We start from the raw sequence: 25,139 nt of genomic DNA, 5'->3' as shown, positions 1-25,139 counted from the left end.
GGTAACTATGCTGTTCTTATGCTGTTAGATCTTACTGCTGCTTTTGACACTATAGATCACAATATACTGATCTCTCGTCTTGAGCATTGTGTTGGTATAAAGGGTGCCGCGTTACAATGGTTTAGATCTTATCTGGGTGAAAGAACTTTCTCGATACGTCTTGGGGAATTTGTGTCTTCTACTGCATCTCTTGTATGTGGAGTCCCTCAAGGTTCCATTCTTGGACCCATTTTATTTTCCTTATATATATTACCTTTAGGGTCCATATTTAGGAAACATGGCATCTCATTTCACTGTTATGCAGATGACTCGCAACTCTATCTGCCTTTAAAACGAAACAATGCAAACTCTATAGCACCTTTGTTGAGATGTCTTGAGGATATTAAAGCCTGGATGGCCTCTAATTTTTTAAAGTTCAATGAAGATAAAACTGAAATCATTTTGTTTCGACCTGGTGGTACCATCAATACCCCTGATGTAGATCTTGGCGACTTAAAGTCATATGTGAAGCCCGTTGTAAAAAACCTAGGTGTTTTAATGGATGGTGACTTTAAACTAGATAAACAGATTAATTTGGTAGTTAAATCGTGTTTTTATCAGTTAAGGCAATTATCTAAAGTCAAGTCATTTGTATCTTTTACTGATTTTGAGAGGGTCATCCATGCTTTTATATCATCCCGCCTGGACTATTGTAATAGTCTCTATGTAGGCATTGGTGAGGCATCTCTAACACGTTTGCAGAGGGTACAAAACGCGGCTGCACGTTTATTGACAGGGACACGCAAACGAGACCACATTACACCTGTATTAGCTTCCCTTCACTGGTTGCCAGTTCGTTTTAGAATTGATTTCAAGATTTTACTTTTAGTCTTTAAATCATTAAATAATACTGCTCCTAAATACCTCTCAGATCTATTACAGCCATATGCTCCATCCAGAGCACTTAGGTCTGCTGGGCAACTGCTTTTAGTTTCCCCCAATGCAAGATTAAAGAGCAGAGGTGACCGTGCCTTTGCAGTAGCGGCCCCGAAACTCTGGAATAATTTACCTTTGTACATTAGGCAGGCATCTTCACTTGCTGTTTTTAAATTACATTTAAAAACATATTTGTATAGTACAGCATATAACACAGTATGAGAGTTACCTGTTAGGAGTTCTTTTAAGTGTGTGGTATAAATCATTATTGGATTTATTGCATATTTTATTGTGTTTTTATTTATTATATTTTATTTCTTTTTATGTTTTTTAGTTCTACTGTTTACTTTATATTGTATGTACAGCACTTTGGTGAACACCTGCTGTTTTAAAAAGGTGCTCTATAAATAAACTTTGATTTGATTTGATTTGAAAAGCGTCCAGCTATCGCTCTATGTTAAAAAGCTGTTTTCATAGAAAAACAGATACTGTTGGAAACACAAAGACATTAAACATACGAATGAATCGATATATGGTTTTCAAGTCATCTCCAGCAGGTGATAAATAAAGTATATGAACAATGCAGTGCTAATTGAGTGCTAATAGCATGTATTACAGTATAGAAACTATTCTACCTTATGTGATAAAAAAAGAGTTTGGAGTATATAAAAATATCACTATTATTTTATATTGTCCAGCAGTTATAGATTTATAAGCCAATTAAAAGCTAAAAATTAGAGAAAGAGTTGCCTATACACTTTTTAGCATCATTACTGCTGTCACACAATCCTTCAGAAATAATTGTGATATTCTGATTTGCTGCTAAAAAAAAAAAACACATATTATGATAATGTTGAAAACAACAGAGTATATTTTTCTCAGGTTTCTTTGATGAATAGAAAGTTCAGAATAACAGCATTTATCTGAAATGGAAATCTTTTGTAAAATGACGACTTTATCATCACTTTTGATCAATTTAAGGAATCCTTGCTGAATAAAAGTATTCATTTATATCATTTATTTTCCCCCCAAAAAAATTATACTGACTAAGCTTTTGAATTAGATAGTGTATAATGTTGCAAAAGCATTTTATTTCACATAAATGCTGATCTTTGGATCCTTCTATTCATCAAAGTATACTGCAAAAAATGTATCTGTTTTAAATATTGATAATCAGCAAATCAGCATATTTTCATGATTTCTGGAGGATCGTGTGACACTGAAGACTGGAGTTATGATGCGGAAAATTCACCTTTGATCACAGGAATAAATCACATTTCAAAATATATTCAAATAGAAAACAGTTATTTTAAATAGTAAAAACATTTCACAATATTAATACTTTTGCTGTACTTTGGATTAAATAAATGCAGGCTTGGTGAGCAGAAGAGACTTCTTTAAAAACAAAAAATCTTACTGTTCAAAAACTGTTGACTGATAGGCTATATAGATTACAGGACTGTTAAATTATATATATATATATATATATATATATATATATATATATATATATATATATATATATATACATATATATATATATACCGTATTTTCCGGACTATAAGTCACACTTTTTTTCATAGTTTGGCTGGTCCTGCTACTTATAGTCAGGTGCGACTTATTTATCAAAATTAATTTGACATGAACCAAGAGAAAATTAACTAAGAAAAATGAAAACATTTCATTTCATTTCATCAACAGAGGGGGCACTCTGTGCTGCTCAGTGGTAGGCTACAGAAGCACTGAGCAGCATAGAGCGCCCTCTGGCGGCTGTAGATGGTAATGTTTTCTCTTGGTTCTTGGTTCTAAATAAATGCGACTTATAGTCCAGTGCGACTTATATATGTTTTTCTCCTCATCATGACGAATTTTTGGACTGATGCGACTTATAGTCCGATAAAAATGGTATATATAATTTAATTTCTGTCCCCATCCTGTCCCAACCATTTTTAATGTCCTGGGGCCAGAAATGTTACCCATTCGGTGGAATGTCCCAAATAATTTTGTTACAGTACTTGAATAAATTTTTCATTATTTTTCTACTTTCTTCAGTGTAATTAAATTGTGGTACTTTTACTTGAGTTGAATAAAAGTAAAGTATTTATTCAACTTAGCTACATTTATTTTTCACCAAAAGTAAAAAGACAAAGGTGCTGATGGAGAAACTTTTCAAACTACTAGCTCTGCTATAGCTGTGCACAAGGTGTTCGAGTCTCAGCTCAAGGTTCAGGCTTATTTATTTGTTCATTAATGATGTCATCAGCGACTAGTTGACGTTGACTCGACTTTTATTACATAAATTTTGACTTACAAAAATCTAAAATAATTCAACCCATAATACACACAGTTCAGTTGAATGGTGAAGCTCGCCCTCTTTAGCAGTACATTTAAACTAAATGTATGAAGCAAACTTTGTATGAACCTGAAATAACCTCAAAATTAACAACAAAATTGATATAAGAATGTTAATTCTTACATGCATTAGACTGACACATAAGTCATGATCTTTATGTCATATGCATGTAAAAGTGTATTTTTTTACTACAGCAACGGTGGACTCAGGGCATATTTTTGGTGGAATGAAAAAGGAGCATTTTATTAAAATTTATTTAACAAAAAAAAAAATCGGTTCCAATTTTGGAATCTGATAATTATGGTTGAGAATCGGATACTTGTCATAAACAATTTAATTTTGATTCCTCTGTGCGCATTTTAATGTAATGTCTGTTTCATTCATACTCGTAGCTGGAGGGCACCATCACACAGAAACACTGTGATACTCACAGAAGTAATAGAACTTATGATGTTCTATTTACGTCAATCTCATAGACCGATCGATCTGCTCAGTGCCACTTCAAGTCAAACACACCTTATATGTACATGTATTTACATCACATAGACCGTTCTCTGCTGATACCACCTTCTCAAGTGCCATGCATCCTGACCAGGACATTTCAAGGAAAAAGGACACACATGGTCACACCGTGTTATCAGAAAAATAAACATCAGTACGTTCATCAGAAGTCTGGGTCATAAACAGCATCACCAGAACTTTGATGTTTAGAAGCAGTTTGCATAGTTATAGGGGGAAATTCAGAGCTAAGTCTAGAGCGGGGGTAGGTAAAACTTCTGAAAAACAAACTCACCTGCCTACAGTTTTTATAATCCTGAAGACATTGATTAGCTTGTTCAGGTGTGTTTGATTAGGGTTGGAGCTAAACTCTGCAGGGCAGCAGCTCTCTAGGGCCCCATTTACACTGCATGGTTCAAGTGACCCAATTCTGATTTTTTCTTCTCATGTGGCACAGATCGGATATGACCGGTGAACGTGTAAGCAGGAAAAAAATGCATGGATTCCGATTTTCTCAGATCGGATTCAGGCCTCATTCATATGTGGTAATAAATCGGATACGAATCGGATACGTGCATTTGCGTGTGCCATGTAAGCAGACAAATCGGATATTCCCCAGTAAATGCGAGTCGTACGTCAGTGACGTCAACTCACGTGGACACCACCAACTGAGATCACATGACTTATTATAGGCGCGATGGAGGACGAAGGCTACACACAGTGGAGCAATGCGGAGGTTTCATGTCTCTTAAGTCTTTGGGGCGAAGATGAAATGGTTGTTATAGAAATAAATCCGTGTTTGAAGACATTTCACGAGATATGGGGAGGCACGGTTTTAAGCGCTTGTGGCTACAGTGCCAACGTAAGATCAAAAGCTTAAAAAGCAAATACAAAGCGATAAAAGACCACAACAATAAGAGTGGAAATAGCCGTGCAACATTCCCATTCTTCGACAAAATGGAAGGCATTTTGGGTGACAGGCCAAGCTTCCGACCACCCGAATTACTAGATAGCTTCAGAGAAGATGATGTCGCTTCATCAGTGGACTGTGAAGGGCCAGAGTGTGAGAACATTAACGTTACAGGTAAGGGCAAACTAAAGTTTTTTTTTTTTTTTTTTTTTTTGATAGTCTAACATTTTAAAGTTGTTTCAGTAATCGACAGATTAGAAAAATATGTTAGCAATTACAGTATTACAGCTACCATCATTCATTACAAAGTATGATAGCTAGCATGACTTTCTAATTTGATGAATGCTTCAATATTATATAATATGCAATAGGCTATTACTTCAGTTGTTTATATTACATTTATTTTTTTGTTATCATAGACTCTAGACAAACATGTGATCACAGTTAGTCATACTTCTTAAGAGTAATATCTGATATCTTTAGTTCATATCAGCCACTTTTTGTAAATTTACAAGTCAACATTTGTCAAACAGATGAGCCCCCTGACACGCCACAGACCACCTCGAGTCAGACCAGTGCTTCATTCAGTGATACCACATCATTCAATGAGAGAGCCTCAACCAGTGTGAGCACCACAGAAGTACCTACAAGGGCCTCAACACCAACACCTTGCTCAAATCAACCAGACCGTAGTACATCAGGTAGGATTAATAGTCATTTGTATAACCGTAATTTTAATTTTTGTTTTTTACAAATAGGTAATTTCATTTTCATTCACTGTGTTAAGTACTTATTTTTTTGTACAAAAATAAATATTACAGCAATACAGCTATAATGTTATTGGTCAACACTCATAGTGTAGTAATTGATAAAGTAGTTAACAAACAAATAGCTCATTATCTAAAACATTTGTCTTTTTACAGGTGCACCTACCACACGTAGAAAGCGAAAAAATAAGCTTGAATCCACAATGGATGTTTTTTCAAAGACCATCAAAGAAGCCCTGTCTCAGGCAGATGATACTGAGCTACAGCTTAAATTGCAAGCAGCCCAGCACGCCCACAAATTAAAGATGATGACACTGTTTACACAGTTTCTTGCAGGAAGACCATCGTACCAGCCACCACCTCACCCAGGCCATGCCACAGGGTCAAGCTATTACCCAGATCAGGTTCACCCACTTAGGTTTAGTCAAGATTTTTCCCACCCTGGTCCCTTTACTCCGGATCACACACGCCAGAGTTTTCCCCAAAATGATGGCCACCCCTGTCCCCCCTTTTACCAGGATTATGTCTCTGCTGGTCCCTTTCACTATTCCCACCCTCCATTCTTTTCAGATAATCGTACACCCCTCCTACCTCCTGATACCCCACCTCCAAAAACCTTTACCACCCTTCAACCTCCACCCTCTCAACAGGGCCGCATCTGCTCTAAGCCAGTCAGTTCCCCCAAACTATAGTTATTAATTTTTTTTTTTTGGAAGAGCATTTTTTTCTTATTGTAATGTGTATAAAATGTTTGATATATACACAGACTGGAAAATGTTAATTGTTTGAATAACAGTAAAAATAAATACAAGTTCAGCATTAGGAATGTTGTCTCATCTTTTATTACATTGTTTACATTTATTCTTGAGCAAAATATTGGGTCAATATCATTGATCCATACTTCATGACAATAACTTTTAGCATGATTAATAAATATGTGAGAAGATAAAGCAGGGATAGTTCAGTATAGTTTATGGACATACCTTTCTATACTATGTATGCTTTGCACACATTGAAGGCTGAATTTGAGTTTACAAGAAAAAATTACTTTGGAAAGAGGACTCCTTTTTCTGCCTTCTCGTAGATAACAGAATTACGAAGAACCCTGGAGTCTTGAACACTTCCTGGCCATCCGATGTTGATGTTTGTGAAACTATTGGGGTGGAGGTATTAATTGTACATTAATAAAGAGAAAAACATGATATCTGAGTAAAGACAGTGACAGAAACAAATGAAAAACAACACGTAATAACGCAATAACATGGCAAAAGGCATAGCAACAACCAGGGAGACAAATCAATATAAATTATGTATGTCCTTACCAGTATTTGTGGTCCACAACTGCTTGCAAGATCACAGAATGCCATCCCTTGCGATTAAAATAATCCGCATGGTTCTCAAGTGGAGCGATGACTGGGATATGACTCCCGTCTATAGCCCCGGCACACTGAGGGAAACCCCGTCGATTTTTAAATCCTAGAAGTACGGTTTGGAGCTCCTCACCTTCTGGCAGCTTGATGTACTCGCGCATCATCTCATTTCGTACGGCATGGCAAAACTCCCGGACTATTAGGCATACTGATGCGTCACTTATGCCAAACAGATCTGCCAGTGTTCGATAACCAGCTCCTGTCGCGAGCCACCATAGTCCAACTGCAACGCGCTTCTGCACTGAGATTGCCTGGCGAAATGTCGTATCCTCGTAAGAGAGCATTGGTGACAACCGCACACACAACATTTCAAAAGTTTCTTGTCGCATACGAAAGTTGCTGACCCACAGTTCTTGACCCCAGGTTCCAACAACGCGATCCCACCAGTCTTGAGTCCTTTGCTGCATCCAAAACCTCCCTTTGAACCGATGTTGCAGCGATCATCGCTAAATTCGCCCAGGCTGCAACAAGGGCTCTCCTCTTTTTTCTCCGCCGTACGAGACCAATGTTTTGCTGATTTTTAGCTGACTTTTCAAAATAGTGTGGAAAGCAAAACAATGTATAATTTTATTTGCATCGGCATCCATTGTATTTCGTGTTGTTTTACTTCCTTTTCCGGGTCAGAACGTCTACGTTTGGTAGTCTCAGCATTGTATAGTGTAAATGCAAAAATCGGATACGGGTCACTAGATGATGTCAAAAAAATCGGATATAGTCAGAAAATCGGATTTGGGCATCAAGACCTGCAGTGTAAATGCAGCCTATGACTTGCCTACCACTGGTCTAGAACAGGGGTGTCCAAACGACTTAAAACCTCTGCAGATTGCTGTGCTGTTTACACTACATCACTTGATTGTCTGTCTTGAAGTCTTTATGGTGTTCACACTAAGCCACATTACGTAAATGATCAACACACTACACGAGTTGACAATTCTGTCTCCCAACAAGTCTATTCTGTCCCCAAACCACTTTTTTTTTCACAAAAACATGTTCGAGAAGTTGAACAGGAATGAAATGAATATACACATGAAACAGGAGTTGTTTATTTCAAAAAGGACATTGGGAAGAATTTGTGCTCCAAGCTATTTGCATGATGATCTGTTCTGAAAAATTTAGCTCCATTTCTTGTGTCCAATCATCCCATAAAGCCGTGTTGCTGCTGAAGTTTTTCTTCCGCTGACCTCAACCCATGCCTTGCTTTCTCATTGCCTGTAGCTTGTCGTGACACCTGACACCATGTGATGATGAGACGGCTGACCGGTCCAAGCTAGATATTTGTTTGGTGTCGTGATGTGTCAGCGAGCCTCAGTGATGCATCGTAGAGTAATTCAAACATAAAAATTGCCGAGCGATGATCACCCGTTGATTTTCCGCCAATTAAAGCCGGCTTAAAATCCTGTAGTGTGAACTAGGCAAAAGTCTCACTCATTGGCCCTTCAGGAGCATTAATTAGAATATAGGCAACACACAGTCTTCAAGTTTTGTAATTGGAATCACATACTATGTCAGAGTCTACATAAAGATTTTATAATCAATATTTCATTAAAAACCAATAACTAACACTTACACTGACTTTTCCATTTTCTCAAAGGCTCAGCTGCAGAGGACAGTAAAGCTAATCATAATGATTACAGAAAGGTCTTGAAGGATAAGTTAAAACAGCAATGTGAGCGGATATTGGTTGGTAATTCACAGACGGGTCAGAATAAATACCTGGACGATATTTACACTGATTTATATGTGGTGGAGAATCAGACTGGAGGAAGAACGAATGAACATGAGGTGATACAGATTGAATCAAATCACAACAGACTGACTGCCAAGGACAGGCAGATCCAGTGTAATGACATGTTCAAAGACCATATGGGTCGACAAAACAGAAAAGTGTTGACAGTGGGGATTGCAGGAGTGGGAAAAACTGTCTCTGTCAAGAAATTCATCCTTGACTGGGCTAAAGGAAAAGAAAATCAAGATATAGTCTTCATTTTTCCACTCCCATTCCGGGAACTGAATTTGATTAAAGAGGAGTACAGTCTCATGGGATTGCTTCACACACACTGCTTTAGTGGCCTTAAAGAGCTGACATCTCTTCCTGAAGATGGAAATAAGGTCATGTTCATCTTTGATGGGCTGGATGAATGTCGCTTCCCTTTGAGCTTTAAGCAGGGTGACCGTTTTACAGATGTTAATAAGAAAACAACAGTGAGTAAGATAGTTACAGCCCTAATCAAGAGACATCTGGTTCCCTCTGCTCTCATCTGGATAACATCCAGACCAGCAGCAGCCAGTCTGATACCCCGAGAATACATTGACCAGGTGACAGAGGTACGAGGATTCAGTGATGAGCAGAAAGAGAAGTACTTCATCAGAAACAGCAGTCCTGAGGTTGCTGAAAACATTATCCGTCACATCAGAAAATTCAGAAGTCTGTACATCATGTGTCACATCCCGATCTTCTGCTGGATCTCTCTCACTGTTCTTCAGCCTCTGCTGGTTCGAGAGAGCAATGACAAAACACCCACAACCCTCACAGGGATGTACATAAACTTTTTACTTTCACAGAAGCAACAGATGGAAACAAAATATTGCGATGATCCTGAAACTAATCCTAAAGTCATGTCTTTTGATGATATTATTCTGAAGCTTGGGAAACTGGCCTTTAAACAACTACAGAAAGGTAATCTGATTTTCTACAAAGACGATCTTGAGGAGTGTGGACTAGATGCCATTGAAGGTTCTGTGTACTCTGGGTTATGCACCCGGATGTTTAAGGAGGAAAAATCTATGTCAGTGAGAAACATTTACAGCTTCGTACATCTCAGCATCCAGGAATTACTTGCTGCTCTCTATGTGTTTTTCATTAACAAAAACAAGAAAGAAAACCCATTTCTTAAATCCTGGAAAAAACCGACATGTATCCTGTCCAAAAAGCCACTGCTTAAACTTCATAAAGTTGCAGTCAAGAAGGCTTTACAAAGTGAGAATGGACACCTGGACCTCTTCCTCCGATTCCTCCTGGGTCTTTCATTGGAGTCCAATCAGAGAGACCTGAAGGAACTACTGCCAGGACTGGAGCTCAAAACAGAGGACACCAAAGACACTGCTGACTATATCAAAAAGAAAATAGAGATGGAGGAATCAACAGAGAGGAAAATCAATCTGTTCCACTGTCTGAATGAACTGAAAGATGACTTTGTGGAGGAAATCCAGAAGAATCTGCGCTCTGGAAAACTTTCAGGGCAGAATCTCTCCTCTGCTCAGTGGTCGGGTCTGGTGTTTTTGCTCCAGATGTCAGAAGAGACTCAGGAGAAATTTGAACTGCAGAAATACAAAAGATCGGATGAAGCACTGATGAGACTGCTGCCAGTCATCAAAAACACCAAAAGAGCACTGTAAGAGTCTTTTTAATATTAATTTATATACACTGTTAGCTGTTTTAAGGGGAGACACTGCAGGCAAAAAGACTGTTTTTAGATGCACCTGTTGATTTTTTTTTTTTTTTGGCTTTTCATAAAGTGTTCATAAAGACTACTGGAAAGAAAACATCCAAAAGACACTATTATGTGTTTCTTTTTATATAAATATATTGCTTTCTGGTTGTTGTGGAGTGACAAAAAAAAGATACTAAAAATTCCTTCTGTAAAAACATTTGACTCTAATATTTAAAAAAAAGAAAAAAGACTGAAGTAACAGACCAGGGGTCTCATTTATAAAACTCTCCGTAGATTTCATCCTAAAATTTTACGTAGGCACAAAAGCTAGATTTTGCGTACACCCAAAAGTTTTCATATTTATAAAATTATGCGCATGCCAGAACCTGCACAAAAATCTCTGCACCTCATCTCCTCCCCGAAATCACCATATATGGAGCTTACAACGCCTTGTTTTACTATGCATAACCTCATCTGCATATCATTTACATGCGAATTCCCATGCACGTGACACCATGTTTATCACAGAGACAGTAGGGAAATAGTATCCCTGCTATGTTTTAGAATAAATACATGAAAATATTCATAAGAACAAAATAGTTTCAAATAGTTCTAAGATATTTTAGATAATCTCATTCTTTGACACTGGCCAAATAGAATTTAGATTATTTCAAATTAAATGTATGCAGTTTTGCTGATAAGATAAACATATTTTAGCTATTTTAGTGGAAACAGATAAACGCATATTTATGTAGTGTATTGTCTGATTTGGCACGTCACTGACAAAGTATTGTAAAAAGAAACATGCAAATCTTACCGTTTTCTCCTAGTTATGTCCTTCAAATACAGTGGAATTTTTCATGTTGTAGAGATGACTTTACACAACATTAACACCTCCGTGCAGCTGTGGTTGTACAGTTATCCAGCAGTGTCCACCATAATATCGCTTATCGCCATAAAAGTGCGCATCATCTATCATTGTTTTTGCTAAAATATATCTCATACCATGTGGTCTGTAGTTTAGTTTAAAGATTAATTATTGTGCACCTATAGCACTCGTCGCTTTAATAAAAATAACATGTCACAGGAAATTTTTTTTATTGTTAATGAAATTAACTGGGGGTTCAGTGCCTTGCTCAAGGGCACTTCAGCCATGGATATTGAGGGTGGAAGAGAGCACTGTTCATTCACTCACTCCCACCTACAACTCCTGTCAGCACAGAGACTCAGGAAATGTAGGTTGGGGGGGGGGGGGGGGCGGTTAATGAACAGCCGTCAGAAAGAAGCTTGGTGATAACTATTAGTTAATATTTTTACCCTATTTACTTACAGTGTCTCGCCTTATTAAAGGGTTAATCCATCCCAAAATAATCTTTTTTGTCATTAATAATTTACCCCCGTGTCATTCCAAACCCATTTAATGCTTTGTTCGTCTTCAGAACACAATTTATAAAATAAAAAAATAATTCTGACAATTCTGACAATGCTTTTCATACTTTCCTGGTCCTTGACAGTGTAGCTTACTTGGCAGTCTATGGGACACTAGTCAATGGTTTTTGCAAGTTTTCTTTGCTCCAGAATATAAACCATACAAAATAAGCAAATTATTTGTTTTTTATTATTATTTTTGTTCTCTACACAGGCTACAGTGCTGTAATCTCACTGCACAGTCTTGTGAGAGTTTGTCATCAATTCTACTGTCATCAAACTCTATCCTGAGAGAGCTGGACCTGAGTAACAATGATCTGAAGGATTCTGGAGTGAAGCTTCTTTCTGATGGACTGAAGAGTCTGAACTGTCAGCTTGAGATTCTGAGGTAAATGGTTTACCATAAAATAATTAACTGTCATCATGAATGACTTTAATTTTTTGTCAGCAGAGTTAGCATGTGCTCTCAATGGAATGTTAGAACAATCGATAATAAATGAAAAAATATGACTCAGGTGGACTGAGTACAACTGAGAAGAAAACAAATGTTGAAATATTGTGATGAAAAATTATGGATTTTCATATAAATTGATATCATGCATGAATTCCTCTGCACAGACCTACACAAGCTAGCAGCACCATCTAGTGGCTGTGTGAAAAACAACCATTGAATCTAAGCTAGGGTCTAGAATTATCAATCACCAGGCACCAAGTGCAAGGAAAAACTGATCTTCCCTGGACATTATTTGAAATTGTCTACATCACAAGAATGCAGTATGGCTTAGTGTGATTCTAAAATTATAAAACTTGCTGTTCACAATCTGGTGTTTTACATTTTTATATACATTTACATTTATCCATTTACAAAACTCTTACAAATGAGGAATACAATAAGTGATGCATCATAAAGAGGCAAGTAAACACAAGAAGTGCTTGTAATACAAAGTTTCAGACTTTGTTTAGAAGAGCACAAGCTAGAACAGAGTGCCATCTTTGTCTAAGAGCATCTCAGTTCACAGTAAATGATGCTCCACTTGAACTCCATCTTACATCTTAAGTGCTATGAGTTTGGATCACTTGGATTTTAAAATGCATAACATAAAGAGAATGAAAGAATTTATTACAAAGAAACTAGAATTAGTAAAATAAGATTCCAACTATTTGCAAATAAAAAAATTATTTAAAAATATGCATAATCACTTTTATTTGTATACCTAATATTTTGAAAAAGACTGATTTACCAGACATTTTTATTCAAAGTGACTTCAAAATGAGCAATTCAACAAGTGATTTGTCTTGAGTCAATAACAGAAGTTCTAATAATGCAAAGTTTCAAACATGGTCAAGGATCATGCAAACTAGAAACCAGGAGGGATTTAAGAAATAGTGAAAGGATAGAAGAAGGATTTTTTTTCCCAAGTCAGCATGATGCAGTTGTTGGGAACTCAGAAACGAAGACCAGGAGACTCTTCTTTATTGAGAACGCTCTGCGTGGTGCTGTAGTCATCAAAAGTCTAACTAGTCATTAATACATTGTAGATTATATACATTTCAAGGGGGCGGGATATACAGAGGTGGAGACAACCTAAGCAAAGCATGCAAATGGAATCAGGAAAATGCCAGACACTGGCATAGAATGGACTTTCATAAGTCCATTCTATGGCCTATGTTTCTTAATATAAGCCCCATCCCACAGTCATGTAACCTGAAAAGGTTACATGCACACATATCTTATTATGTGTCCTGTCCTAGATTTACTTAGGTCTAATAGGTTTTTTAGAAACATAACTGTTGAAACATATGACATAGATGTTAACATGTCGTGGAAACTACATGTTGACACAGAAAACCATGTAGCATAAGAGTGGAAGTCTGTTTTCTGTAGTCCATTTCCTACATAGATTGCCTCAGATGACTCTTTGTCCTCATGAAGCTTGTTCATGTATGTCTGAAGTGATGCTTTACACCAGGGTGTCACATATGGAAATGACTTGACATGCACACATACCTGAAACACAAGAAAACAAAGAAACAGCAGACCAGCAGTATTCATGCATAGACTTCTGTAGATCGTATAGTGGTTTTAAGTCTGGTGGTCGTATAGTGTTTTTCTCAATCTAGGTTTAAGTAAATTTGAGAACTATGGACCAGTGATGTGGGGATAAAGCTATGGATAGGGGAAACCTATGAGGAAGTCTTCACCACAGGGTTGGCCCCCGAGGCCTGTTGCACTTCGGTTATTCCCTGGGCTCCTAGTCTGTCCCTGTAGTTGATGTGCGAACTTTACTGTGTGACATCTCCATCCTCTAATTGAACATCAATAATAACAAACATCACTACCCAAAAAGAATAGGTTAGTGACTGGAGTGTGCTTTAGTATAGCTTTGTAGGCTGTAAGTGTACTTAACGTTTTCTCAATGAAAGGAAGTGACAGTCAGCTTCCTGTAGTTTTATTTACAAAGGATCTTTCATCTCTGTTGTACATTACTGGGGAAGTTTAGCACTCACAGCCCTTTTTAGGTGATGTGGGGAGGGGCAGCTTCAGAGTGGTAAGTAGACTGAGTAGGAGCTGAGTAAAGCTGTTCATTTCTCTTAATGTCTTCTTGCTTTTTCTGCACTCTTTCATCCAGTGTCCAGTTTTACCACAAAAATGACAACTGCCCTCCTTCTTAGGACTTTTATGTTTCTGTCGGTTCTCTGTTTTGATCTTAAAAGATGCTGCTGAAATCTTTACTCTGGCTTTGACATCAGAGTTTCTTTCCCAAGTAGCTAAACTGTCTAGATTACTTCTGAGAGTTTTGTGAGACCAAGTTAGATCTAGGAATGGCAAGGCTTTCCTGTACTCTGCTACAAAGCCATCTGACCAGATGCGGACTAATGGTCTCTTGTCCTCTAACACACTTTCAGGATCATCAACTATTCCACTGTAAGTTACTGCTGACTGACAAAATCTTTCAGTGTATTCACTCACAGTTTCAGCCTCCTTCTGTTCAGTTAGAATTTGTGACATCAGCTGTGTGACTTCTGCTAACGACATGTCAAAGAGATTCATTTTGCTGATCAATGCTCTTCTAAATTCAGTAACATTTGTGCATGCAGAGGGATAGCTCTGGGATAGTCTCTCTATATATTCAGGTCTTAGCAGTTTGTCAACAGTTTGTACTCGGCCTATAGAAGAGTTGGGAGGAACACTTTCAGTTCCCTCAATTCTCTGAGATCTTCTCCTAGCGCCACATACCTTTACACAATCTACAGGCACATCAGTTAATGACTGGATGGCTACATCTGTTTCAAAGAAAGTTTTTAAGTCAGGATAAATGCTATCAGTCTGACTAACTTCTTCCAAATCAGTTTTTGCTGCAGCTTTACGGTTCAACTTCTTAGTCAAAGAGGATACTCTAGCTCTGAGCTCTTTGTTCAGTTCCTCTAGTTCTGAGTTACGCTGAGACTGTTGTGTAGCTAGCGCTAAGGCAAATTCTCTGTGCCAGCAGATAATGCCTTTCAGATACATTCTCTTAGTACCTTTTTACACTCATCTACAGACCAAGTCTTGTCTGGATGGATATCATATTTCTGAGTTAGTTCTTGTCTAACTTTCTCAGTGACTATTAGGTTCATTTGCACACCTAACAGTGATTTGAATTTGCTATCAGACCACAAAGGAGTCGCGAGACCACCTTTTTCAGTTGTGGGGATCAATCTAGCATTCTTTCAAAAGATTTTGTGAGTTTCTTGTTTTACAACACAATCAAAACACTAAAACTTCTCTGATCAACAGAGGGTACCAAATATTAACAATTCTTCTCTGCCAACACAGAGGATAACACAAATTCTAGCACTTTACGCTAAATTTCCCTGCCGAGACAGAGGGTAACACAATATTAGCATGTGATGCTAATCTTCCCTGCCTGAACAGAGGATATCTTTCATCTCTAAAATAATTTTTTTAGAGGATAACTTAGTTAACCAAACCCTACAGCTGTCTGTTAACTCTTCTCTGACGGCGCAGAGGATAAAAATTTTTTTCTGGTCTTAAAGGTTCTTTTGGATGGAGTTACACTCACCAACACTTGGTGTGATGCCAGACACTGGCATTTTCCCAGCCTTGATCTCTTCAGCATAACAGTGTCATGTAAATACAGAGGTGCCTGACAGTATCACCCATACCTTCACATTATCATAGCACCTTTATCTTGGGACCTTGCCCAATCGTCAGGAACTGCATGAAGACAAAAGGTTAATTTTCTCAGACACTTGATTTTCCTTATTTGATCTTCTTGGATGTCAGCTTTATTACCCCATAATGTCTACTATTATATTGGAACCTAAATTTAACATTTTATAAATGTGTAATCTCACACAGTTAAGTGTTTACAGAGAAGTTTCTTGAATTAAGTTTTTCTTAAATATTTGTTATTTCTGGATAAGGTTAGAAAGATCATTACATCAGCAAGGAACAATGAATGAAAACATTTTAGAAAGTGATTTTTGAATCATAAATTGCAGGATTCTTGAGGTATGTTCATTCATAAAAGAGGTAGAAGGGTGTAGAGAATGTGGTTGTTCTGTAGCATGAATGCTTCAATAGCTTGAATTTGATGTGAGCCACAAACGGTAGCCAAGGCATGTCAATTAAAAGTGATGTAACGTAGACTCTTTTTTGGGTTCGTTGAAGACCAGTCATGCTGCCGAATTCTGAATCATTCGTAGAGGTTTGATTGAACAAGATGTAAGTCCAACAAGAAGAGCTTTGCAATAGGCCAACCTATAAATGACAAGGGCCTGGACAAGAAGTTGTACAACATGCTCTGTTTTGAAGGGCCTGCTATTCCTGATTGCACAATGCAAGTCTGCAGTATCATGCTGTCCTTACAATGTGGCCTTTAAAGGTTCGTATTTCTTGTCTTCCTACTGTCTTCGACGTCTGTGTCACAAAAAATGTTTGCTGAAAAGGTGTCCACTGAGAAGCCAGAATTAAAGTTTTTATGACGTCTTTTTTTTTTTCGTTTTCTCTACGTCTGATATAGATGTTCATAGAATCTCCATACTAGGTTAAAACTAGTTAAAATGTGGCCATTTCAGACATATTTTCACATTATAATGAGATTTTGGCAAGATAGCGATTAAACTGTGACTAAACTTTACATCATCTAAATTTAATCCTTCGTATCTAAATAATGCAAAATAAATCTCATAAGTGAAGCAAACATCATCATATAAACAAAGGTGGCGTACACCGATTTTAATTGAAATATACAGGCACGTTAATACCTTAATCCCATTATTGCCACTCTGACCAAAGTGTGCATGTGCTCATGACATACACACTGATGTGACATGCACATAAAATAATTTCTGAGAATGTTCCTCAGACCGGGGGAGGGTGCTCATGTCGCTTAAAGGATTCAACGTAATCTACTAGAGTCAATAATTATAGAGTAAAACAGAATAAAATCAAATGTAACAATTTATTATCAGTCAAGTAAATATTTATTATGCCAATTACATATCCAATTCAAACATAGCAATACAAAACATCAAATTCTCAAAGATGAATCTAAATAAAATATACATACCTGACCTTAGTAAATACATAGCATGAAGTAAAGAGACACACAACACACTACAGGCTTTCTGGCTACAGAAATCTCCCTGATCCTTTTGCTGCAATCCTTCAAATACAAAACCATGATAAAACATCACCCAAATGGAGGCATGAACAAACATTAACCCAGGTCCCAGACCGGGGTAGTTTACACCTCAAAGGGAACAGAAGGTAATTTACATGGAGGACCCTGGAAAAGGGCACTCCCATTACAGTGAGCATTATATATCTTATCTCTTAGTATCTGTATTATTTAGTGCTATTATTTAGTTCAGTTATTTAATCTACATTTTTAAGATTGGGACCATTGTACCAGTCGCCCCGAGACAATTCAAATGATACCAGACATGACTGTTAGTTCACTTGCATTGACATTTTCATGTAATCATTTTGAACAGATTGAGTAGAAGGAAGAATGGGTGAAGGGATTTAAAATGAAACAAATGGTCTCCTGCACCTAATAATAATAATAAATGTTTTTTTGGAATAGCAAATCAGAATATTAGTATGATTTCTGAAGGATTGTGTGACTGGAGTAATGGTGATAAAAATTCAGCTTTGAAAGTCAGCTTTGATTGTTCCTAATAAATTGTTTAACTGCACTTTCAAGTGAATCTTAAATTATTTTGCGGGATTAAATATATTCTAAATAAACTACAAACCATTTATTTTGTCCCCACATTCTTTCTTGTAACCCCTTCCTCTTGGTCACATACCTCGCTGAAATGCTCATTATGCAGCTCATTATGTAGCCCTTTGGCTTCTCAGGTGTGAATCACACTAATATTGGTCAGTCACAACTACTCGCATATGCCCTTTCGAAACAAAAAGTGTCTTAAATCAATCTATTGTTTTCTGTGAGCGAGTAAACAAGATGATTTTCACATCATTTTGAAGCAAAAAATTCTAGGCTACAAGGTCCATGTTTGTCAGTCTTGTGAACAGATGTTCTCTAGGTCTTTCATGACCTTATTTCGGTGACTTCAAAATTGTAACTCCTCTTCAGGAACTTGAGCTGCGTTGAACGTTTTAGGGAAAGCCTTTGGTGAGACTGACTCTATTCCCAAATATTGTGTGCAATCTATCCAATGGACGGGCGGTGTGACTTAGAAACCAGGAAGCTATAAAAGCATGTGCCGTCAACTTTTGCGTCTTTCAAAAATTCTGTCCTGTCAGTCCTATTTAATGTTCATTGTCTATTAGTTCCTATTATTAGTTCAATATGTCAAAGAGCAAGACAAAGACTTGACATTTGAAGGGCGATTCTGTAGATTGTGTGTTCCTCCCTGCCCTCACTACACACAGTCTGTGTGTGGTTTGCCTGGGATCAAAGCACGCTGAGTTGGCTCTCGAGGGGGCCGGAGCCATCAATTTTTTCACGATCTCCGCAATGAAATCGTGAGATCGTGGAATCACCCCTATTCTACCCACCTTTTCGACCCTGATTCACAGCACTTCAGCAATGTAGTGGGGCTGGGAGAGTGGGGTTATAGAGCAATGCCACGGGTGGAACAGACACTTGCAAGTTATCTGTCCCCCGGCTTAGTATTATCTCTAAAGGCTCTGGTGTTGCCCACCAAGCCACTCAAAACAACTTGTACGCTTGTGAGCACTATGGCAGTCCTTCAAGCCTGTCAAGCTGACCTGCTGAGAGATATTGACGAGGGGATCAAGTCCAAGATTTCAAAGAGCTTATACGGACTGCTGATTAGTGTTGCTTTCGTTAAGGAAAATTATGACTAAATATCATTGTTAACAAACTTTTATCATGTGACGAAAACGAGACGCAGTGTATAAATGCTGGTCATGTGATGATGACTATAATTAAATGTATAATGCAGTATTTTTGAATAAATACGAGACTAAATGTGGTTTACAAAATAAAAACTACGCTAAAATGTCTCTTCAGTTTCGTTGATTTAAACATGACGAAATGAAATATTACAATGTTTTTTTCATCTCGTTTAGTCACGTTATTACTATTTAGCAGTGTTTCTGTTTCCTGTGTCTCACTGCACCAAAGCAATTGACGTCACTGCCTTAAGCCCCAATCGTGTAGTGAAGTTCGGTTCTTTCAGTTCGATTCATTACCAATAGTTATCTGGCTCTGCTCGGTGTTCATCTTCACAGCAGTTCAGTCAGTGTACGGTTTGAGTAAATGAATTACTCTGGGATATTGGTTTATTTAGACTCAGAGGGAGTGTCAGCCACATTAAAAAAGTAAACAATTGAAGTAATTTGTGGATTAATGCTTATTGGAGATGCAAACCGTTTCAAATGATTCAGTTCGATTTGCTGAACTTCGCCATTGTTCTATTCTTTGAAATGACAGGGGAGTGACGAGGAGTAATTGTCCTATAAAACCGTCGGGAATCACCGGTGTGAATTAATTTGCCAGTGCAAATCTTGTGATGAATGAGTTTATGAATTAATATATTTTTTTATGTACAAACAATCTTAAACAAAGGGCTGTATTTTGCATCAAACACAAGACAACTTTAAGCACGTAGTGTTTAATTAATATCTAAATAAATTCTAATTCTATTTTATACAATACAATAAAATGTACTTCAAATAAGAAGCCTTGGACAAACTATGCAAACGTAAAAAAAAAAAAAAACGTTTCCGTCAAAAAGCACCTGATGGAATTTAAACTTCACATTAAACTGCTTCTGTTTCACACAAACGCCGACACAGATCTACATGTTCAGCTAGAATTGCCCTGAACTCGTGCATGTTTCTTATGTGGAGCTATGTGGAAGGAATAAAAAAAAAAAATGCTGTGCATTCCACCACGCGAACTTCGGGCAACACCGCAATGATGTCATATTTTCCAAGCTAAGTTGAAGACACGCAATAAATCAGGCTCGACACAGAGAAAGGGACCGATGGCGGCCAGCCGGGGTTCGTCTTTGGGAGAAAAATTTGCTGATTTATTTTTTTATTTTATTATATTTAAATATATATATTTTATTTTATTGAAATATATGTGTGTGTGCTTCTTACATGTTTGGTTGTTAAAATAAATGTTGTAAATAAAATCAGAGCATCTTCAGTGTCTGGAATGGATGTATTCTTAAGTCAATAAGGTAACAATAGTACAATAAGATAACCTTGTTTAAAAAGGGGTTTGGCTAAAATACAATGTTGGTTTTGTCTATACTTCTAGCTACTTGTACTATATTGACTGGGTTAAATAGAACTGCGCTACTAAAAAGAGACTAAAATACTATGTTAATTGACTAAAACTAGACTAAATGTATGAAACTGGATTAAATGTCATCAGTTTTTGTCAACTAAAATTAGACAAATATAATTAGTTTTTGTCAACTAAAACTAGACTAAAATGTCATCAGTTTTCGTTAACTAAAACTAGACTAGACTAAAAAGAGTATGAACGTGACTAAAACTAATAAAAACTAAAATGACAGCTTCACACAAAGACTAGACTAAAACTAAAATTAAGACAGGCCGCCAAAAACAACACTACTGCTGATCCCTCCCTCTGTGCCACTAAACAGACCGCTCACGCTATTGGGCAGTCTATGGCAGCCTTAGTGGCTGTGGAGAGGCCTTTATGGCTTACCCTGTCAGAAATAAAAGAAAAAGACAGGGTCTGCCTCTTGTATGCCCCTCTTCAGCCTTCAGACCTGTTTGGCGACACAGTCAAATACTGTCATCGACAGGTTCCAGGAGGCACGCAAACAAGCTGTGGCATTCCAGAGCGTAACGCTTTACAAACTTCATAATCTTGGGATGAAGAAGGTGGGAACCGGCGGACAATCAAATAAAACTTTAATAACCAAAATAACCACAAACAGCACGACAGCCCCTCGCGGACGACTGCTGCGCACAAATAAAAAAGCAAAACACAAAATAAAGCCCAGGCCTGGTCCTCTCTTGTCCTTCACTGTCGTGCTTTACTGGGGCATTAACAGACGAGGCAAGAGAAAAGGAGATGGAAGGATGAGGAGCGACAGAGACGAGAGAGGGGAGAGAGGAGAAAAAAACTAATTCAAGTTCCAAAACGCACTACCATCCACCAACCGGGTGATCTCCTCCGCGGTGCCTGGTACTGGACGGCCTCGGTGGATGGCACAACACTCCTCCGACGCCCGGTGGACAGAAACGGCTCATCCAGTTTTGGGCAGCCGGCAGGAGTCCCCCGTTCCCTGCTCCTCCCCATTCTGGTGGATGGCAGCAGGCTCCGGCCCCCTGGCAAATGGCGCCGACTCCTCTCCTCCCTCATGGACGGCAGCCACCCCTCCACATCGCGGGCAGCCGGCCGGCAGTGAGTTCGTCCGTCCCCGGCAACTCACTTCAACCCACCGCCTCGAGCTTCAATGGCGGCACAATCTTCGGCAAAGCATCCATCCTTCCTCCCGGGTTTCGGCACCAGTGTAACGCTTTACAAACTTCATAATCTCGGGAAGGAGGAGGTGGGTACCGACGAACAATCACGGATGACTGTCGCGCACAAATAAAAAAGCAAAACCCAAAATAAATCCCAGGCCTGGTACTCTCTCATCCTTCACTATCGTCGCTCCTCTTTTGTATCCTTCCGATCTCCTCCGTGGGACTCGAGACCGGTGAGTGTCGCATGTGTCACTCATTTCCAATCACTCCACCAGCCTCGCTCCGTCCGTTCCCATGGCTCTCAGCCCCGCCCCACTCGTCACACAGAGCTTCCAGGTTTGGAAACTTTCCAGGCTTCCAGCGAAGGCTGCTCTCAGTTATTTCCACCCGCGAGCATAGCGGAGCTGAGAGACTCTCTGCCCCTTCTGGGGCCTCTTACACCTGAAGTCAGAAGTATTCCCTTAGTAGTTTATTTAGCAGTGTTGAAACTACTGCCAAATGTATCTCAATGGGTCCTGCACACGGTAGAAAAAGGCTACTGCATTCAGTTCAGTTCTCCACCGCCGAGATTCAACGAGGTTATCCAGACAGTAGTCGGCCCCTGATTATGGAACAAGAAGTGAATACCCTATTAAGGAAGCAGGCCATTGAGGTGGTACCTCCTCAAGACAGGGAATCCGGGTTTTACAGCTGGTATTTCATAGTTCCATAGAAGGATGGGGGGTTGCGTCCGATCTTAGATTTACGTCAGCTGAACCACTCAGTCATGTCACAGAAGTTCAAAATGCTCACCATCACGCATGTTGTAGCTCAAATCAGATCCGAAAACTGGTTTGTCATGATAGATTTCAAAGATGCATACGTCCTGTGTCTCCTTCCTTCCACAACACAGGAAGTTTCTGAGGTTCGCTTTCGGGGGCGAAGCTTACCAATATTGAGTACTTCCTTTCGGACTTGCACTCTCACCCCGCCCGTTTCCGAAATGTGTAGATGTGGCTCTCGTCGATTGGTTGATTCTAGATCAATCAGAGCAGATGCTGGTTCAACATTGAGTTGTCGTTCTCGCTCACATGGGGGAGCTGGGTTTGAGATTAAAACGCCAAGAAGAGTATAGTTTCTCCAGTTCAGAGAAACACCTATCTAGGCGTAGTGTGGGATTCGACCATGATGCAGGCTCATCTTGTATCGAGTCGATCCTCACATCAGTCAAGAGAGTCAAAGAAGGCCAGTCACTCACTGTCAAACAGTTTCAGAGACTGTTAGGTCTGATGGCAGCTGCATGCAATGTGATACCTTTTGTGTCCAGTTCGAGCGATGGTTGCATACTCGAGTTCCTGAAAAGGAACGTCTCAAGGTTACGAATGTAACTTTAGTTCCTCTAAGGAACCAGATTCTGCGTTGCATCGCCATACTCCTGGCACGCCTGCTGGCACTTACATCCCTACTAAAAACTGAAGCCAGCTGCATGGTCGCTACGTCACCCCGCCCGTGACATCACGCCCTTCCATTGGATAGAATGAGTTGGTCTCTCCAAAGACCAACTAGACCAACTGGTCTCGCAAAGCGTTCGACCCAGCGCCTCATTCCTTTGAGGAACTAGGGTTACATTTGTAACCTTGGGACATTTTTCACTAACCACGCATAAACGTTGTTTTCTCAAAAACACAATCATATACATATATGCTATTTACATATTATCATAGCCAAGTTTGTACTGAATATAGTGTTATTAGACTTTAGCCATGTATATGTTTATTAGCAACTGAAAAAAGCATACATTTCAGGGGATGTGAAAACTTCTCCTGGTCCCCAAAACCCCTTAGATCCCAGAGGGTTAAGCCACTCCTGAACCACAGACAACGTCAAATGAGTCTTACCTGGGCTAAGGAGAAGAAGAACTGGACTGTTGCCCAGTATGTTTTTTGAAAAGTGTGTTTTTCAAAGTCACTGCACCCGTTTACCAAGACATTTTAGAGCACTTCAACCTTCCTTCTGCTGACCAGCTTTTTTTTCCAGAAGGCCAACAATTCACAAAACATTTTTGTTTTTGAATGAAGTATTCTAATTGTTGAGATAGGTAGGTTTGGATAGATTGGTAGGTTTTTGTTAAATGTGAGCCAATATCATCACTACTAAAGGAACCAAATACCTAAACTACTTCAGTCTGTGTGCATTTAATTTATTAAATACACAAGTTTCACAATTTGAATTGAATTAATGAAATAAATGAACTTTTCCATGACATTGTAATTTATCAAGATGCACCTGTACAAAAAAACAGTTACGAAGTGGAGGATTAATAGATTTTGCAAGTCCCAAGGTTCTAGTATTTGTTGCTACTTAAATTGCACCAATAAATCACAAAAGCAGAGATTTGTCTTATCTTAACTGTTTAATATCAATTCACGCAGCATGTGAGCATGTTTAACATAAAGGCTAAAGAGCCCAATGATGAGTGAAAAGGGAAAAAAAGCCAGAACAGATCTGTCTGTGCCATTTGGTTTAAAAAAATAAAATGACATAATGCTGACAATATGAAATATATACAAATGCTCATAAGATCAGGTTAAAATACATCAGAATTAGAGGTAGAGTTAGAGTACAGAATATTCAGTTCGTACAGTATAAAAAAAACTCAAAATGATTCAAACCAACATTTACTGGATGTTAGTTAGTAAAGCACAAAATGATATTTTCTGAATTTCCATGATCTAGTCTAAAGTGAGTACTATTTATGGTCAATGGGTAGTTAATAAAGAATTATCCTTATAAAAAAATATCTACAAATGAGCTAATTTAAACAGCAACACTTTTTACACTGCCTCGTTTACACTATCAGTTAAATGTGAAAAAATCACTTACTGCACTTCATTAATCGGAATTAATAATAAGACAAGACAGAGGACTTCACTATCAACTTCAAATGGGCATGCAATTTTTTTTCAGATTCCAACAAATCATAAATCATTCTGAATGTATTTTAATGGAGAATTTAATTTTCATTTACATTTTTTTATTACTTTTTTATTAATTTTTTAAATTGCTCATTGTGACTCGTTTTGTCATCACAAGCCACATTATTCTCAAGTGGAAGCACGTGTGGAGGCAGTAAATGACAACAACGCATGCGCAGTGTTTCAGATGGTATGGCAAGTGTAAACACATGAATCGGTTATGGGTCATAATTGAAAGATGGTGTAAATGGAAAGCCAAAAAAACAGATTTAGGCAACAAATCAGAAATACACTTTTAAAACTGCAGCATAAAAGAGGCCTTAGTTAATAACAGTGACAATGAATGATGAACTCACTATTTGTATATAGTCTATTAACTACAATAGTTTTAAAATGGGTTATTAGTGCTTTGTTATTTTATAATTATTATAAACCGTTACCTAGTAAAGTTCAATCAATAAAGTCTAATTACATTGTAATTAACACAAACAT

At 38.2% G+C, this 25,139-nt stretch overlaps 1 protein-coding gene across 1 annotated transcript in view; it reads left to right on the top strand.

Annotated features, from left to right (window-relative positions):
• Positions 1-25,139, top strand: part of LOC127967014 (NACHT, LRR and PYD domains-containing protein 12-like) — a 113,919-nt gene that overhangs the window by 58,735 nt on the left and 30,045 nt on the right. The window contains exons 7-8 of the mRNA XM_052568291.1: positions 8,465-10,265; positions 11,947-12,120. Coding sequence (XP_052424251.1) covers positions 8,465-10,265; positions 11,947-12,120 — 1,975 coding nt within the window. The remainder of the gene's footprint in view (positions 1-8,464; positions 10,266-11,946; positions 12,121-25,139) is intronic.

Source organism: Carassius gibelio, chromosome A4 (assembly GCF_023724105.1).
Source record: "Carassius gibelio isolate Cgi1373 ecotype wild population from Czech Republic chromosome A4, carGib1.2-hapl.c, whole genome shotgun sequence".
In the NCBI taxonomy this organism is placed as follows: Eukaryota; Metazoa; Chordata; class Actinopteri; order Cypriniformes; family Cyprinidae; genus Carassius; species Carassius gibelio.
The sequence above is the reverse complement of the archived record's forward strand: the minus strand, read 5'-3'. Positions and strand labels throughout refer to the sequence as shown.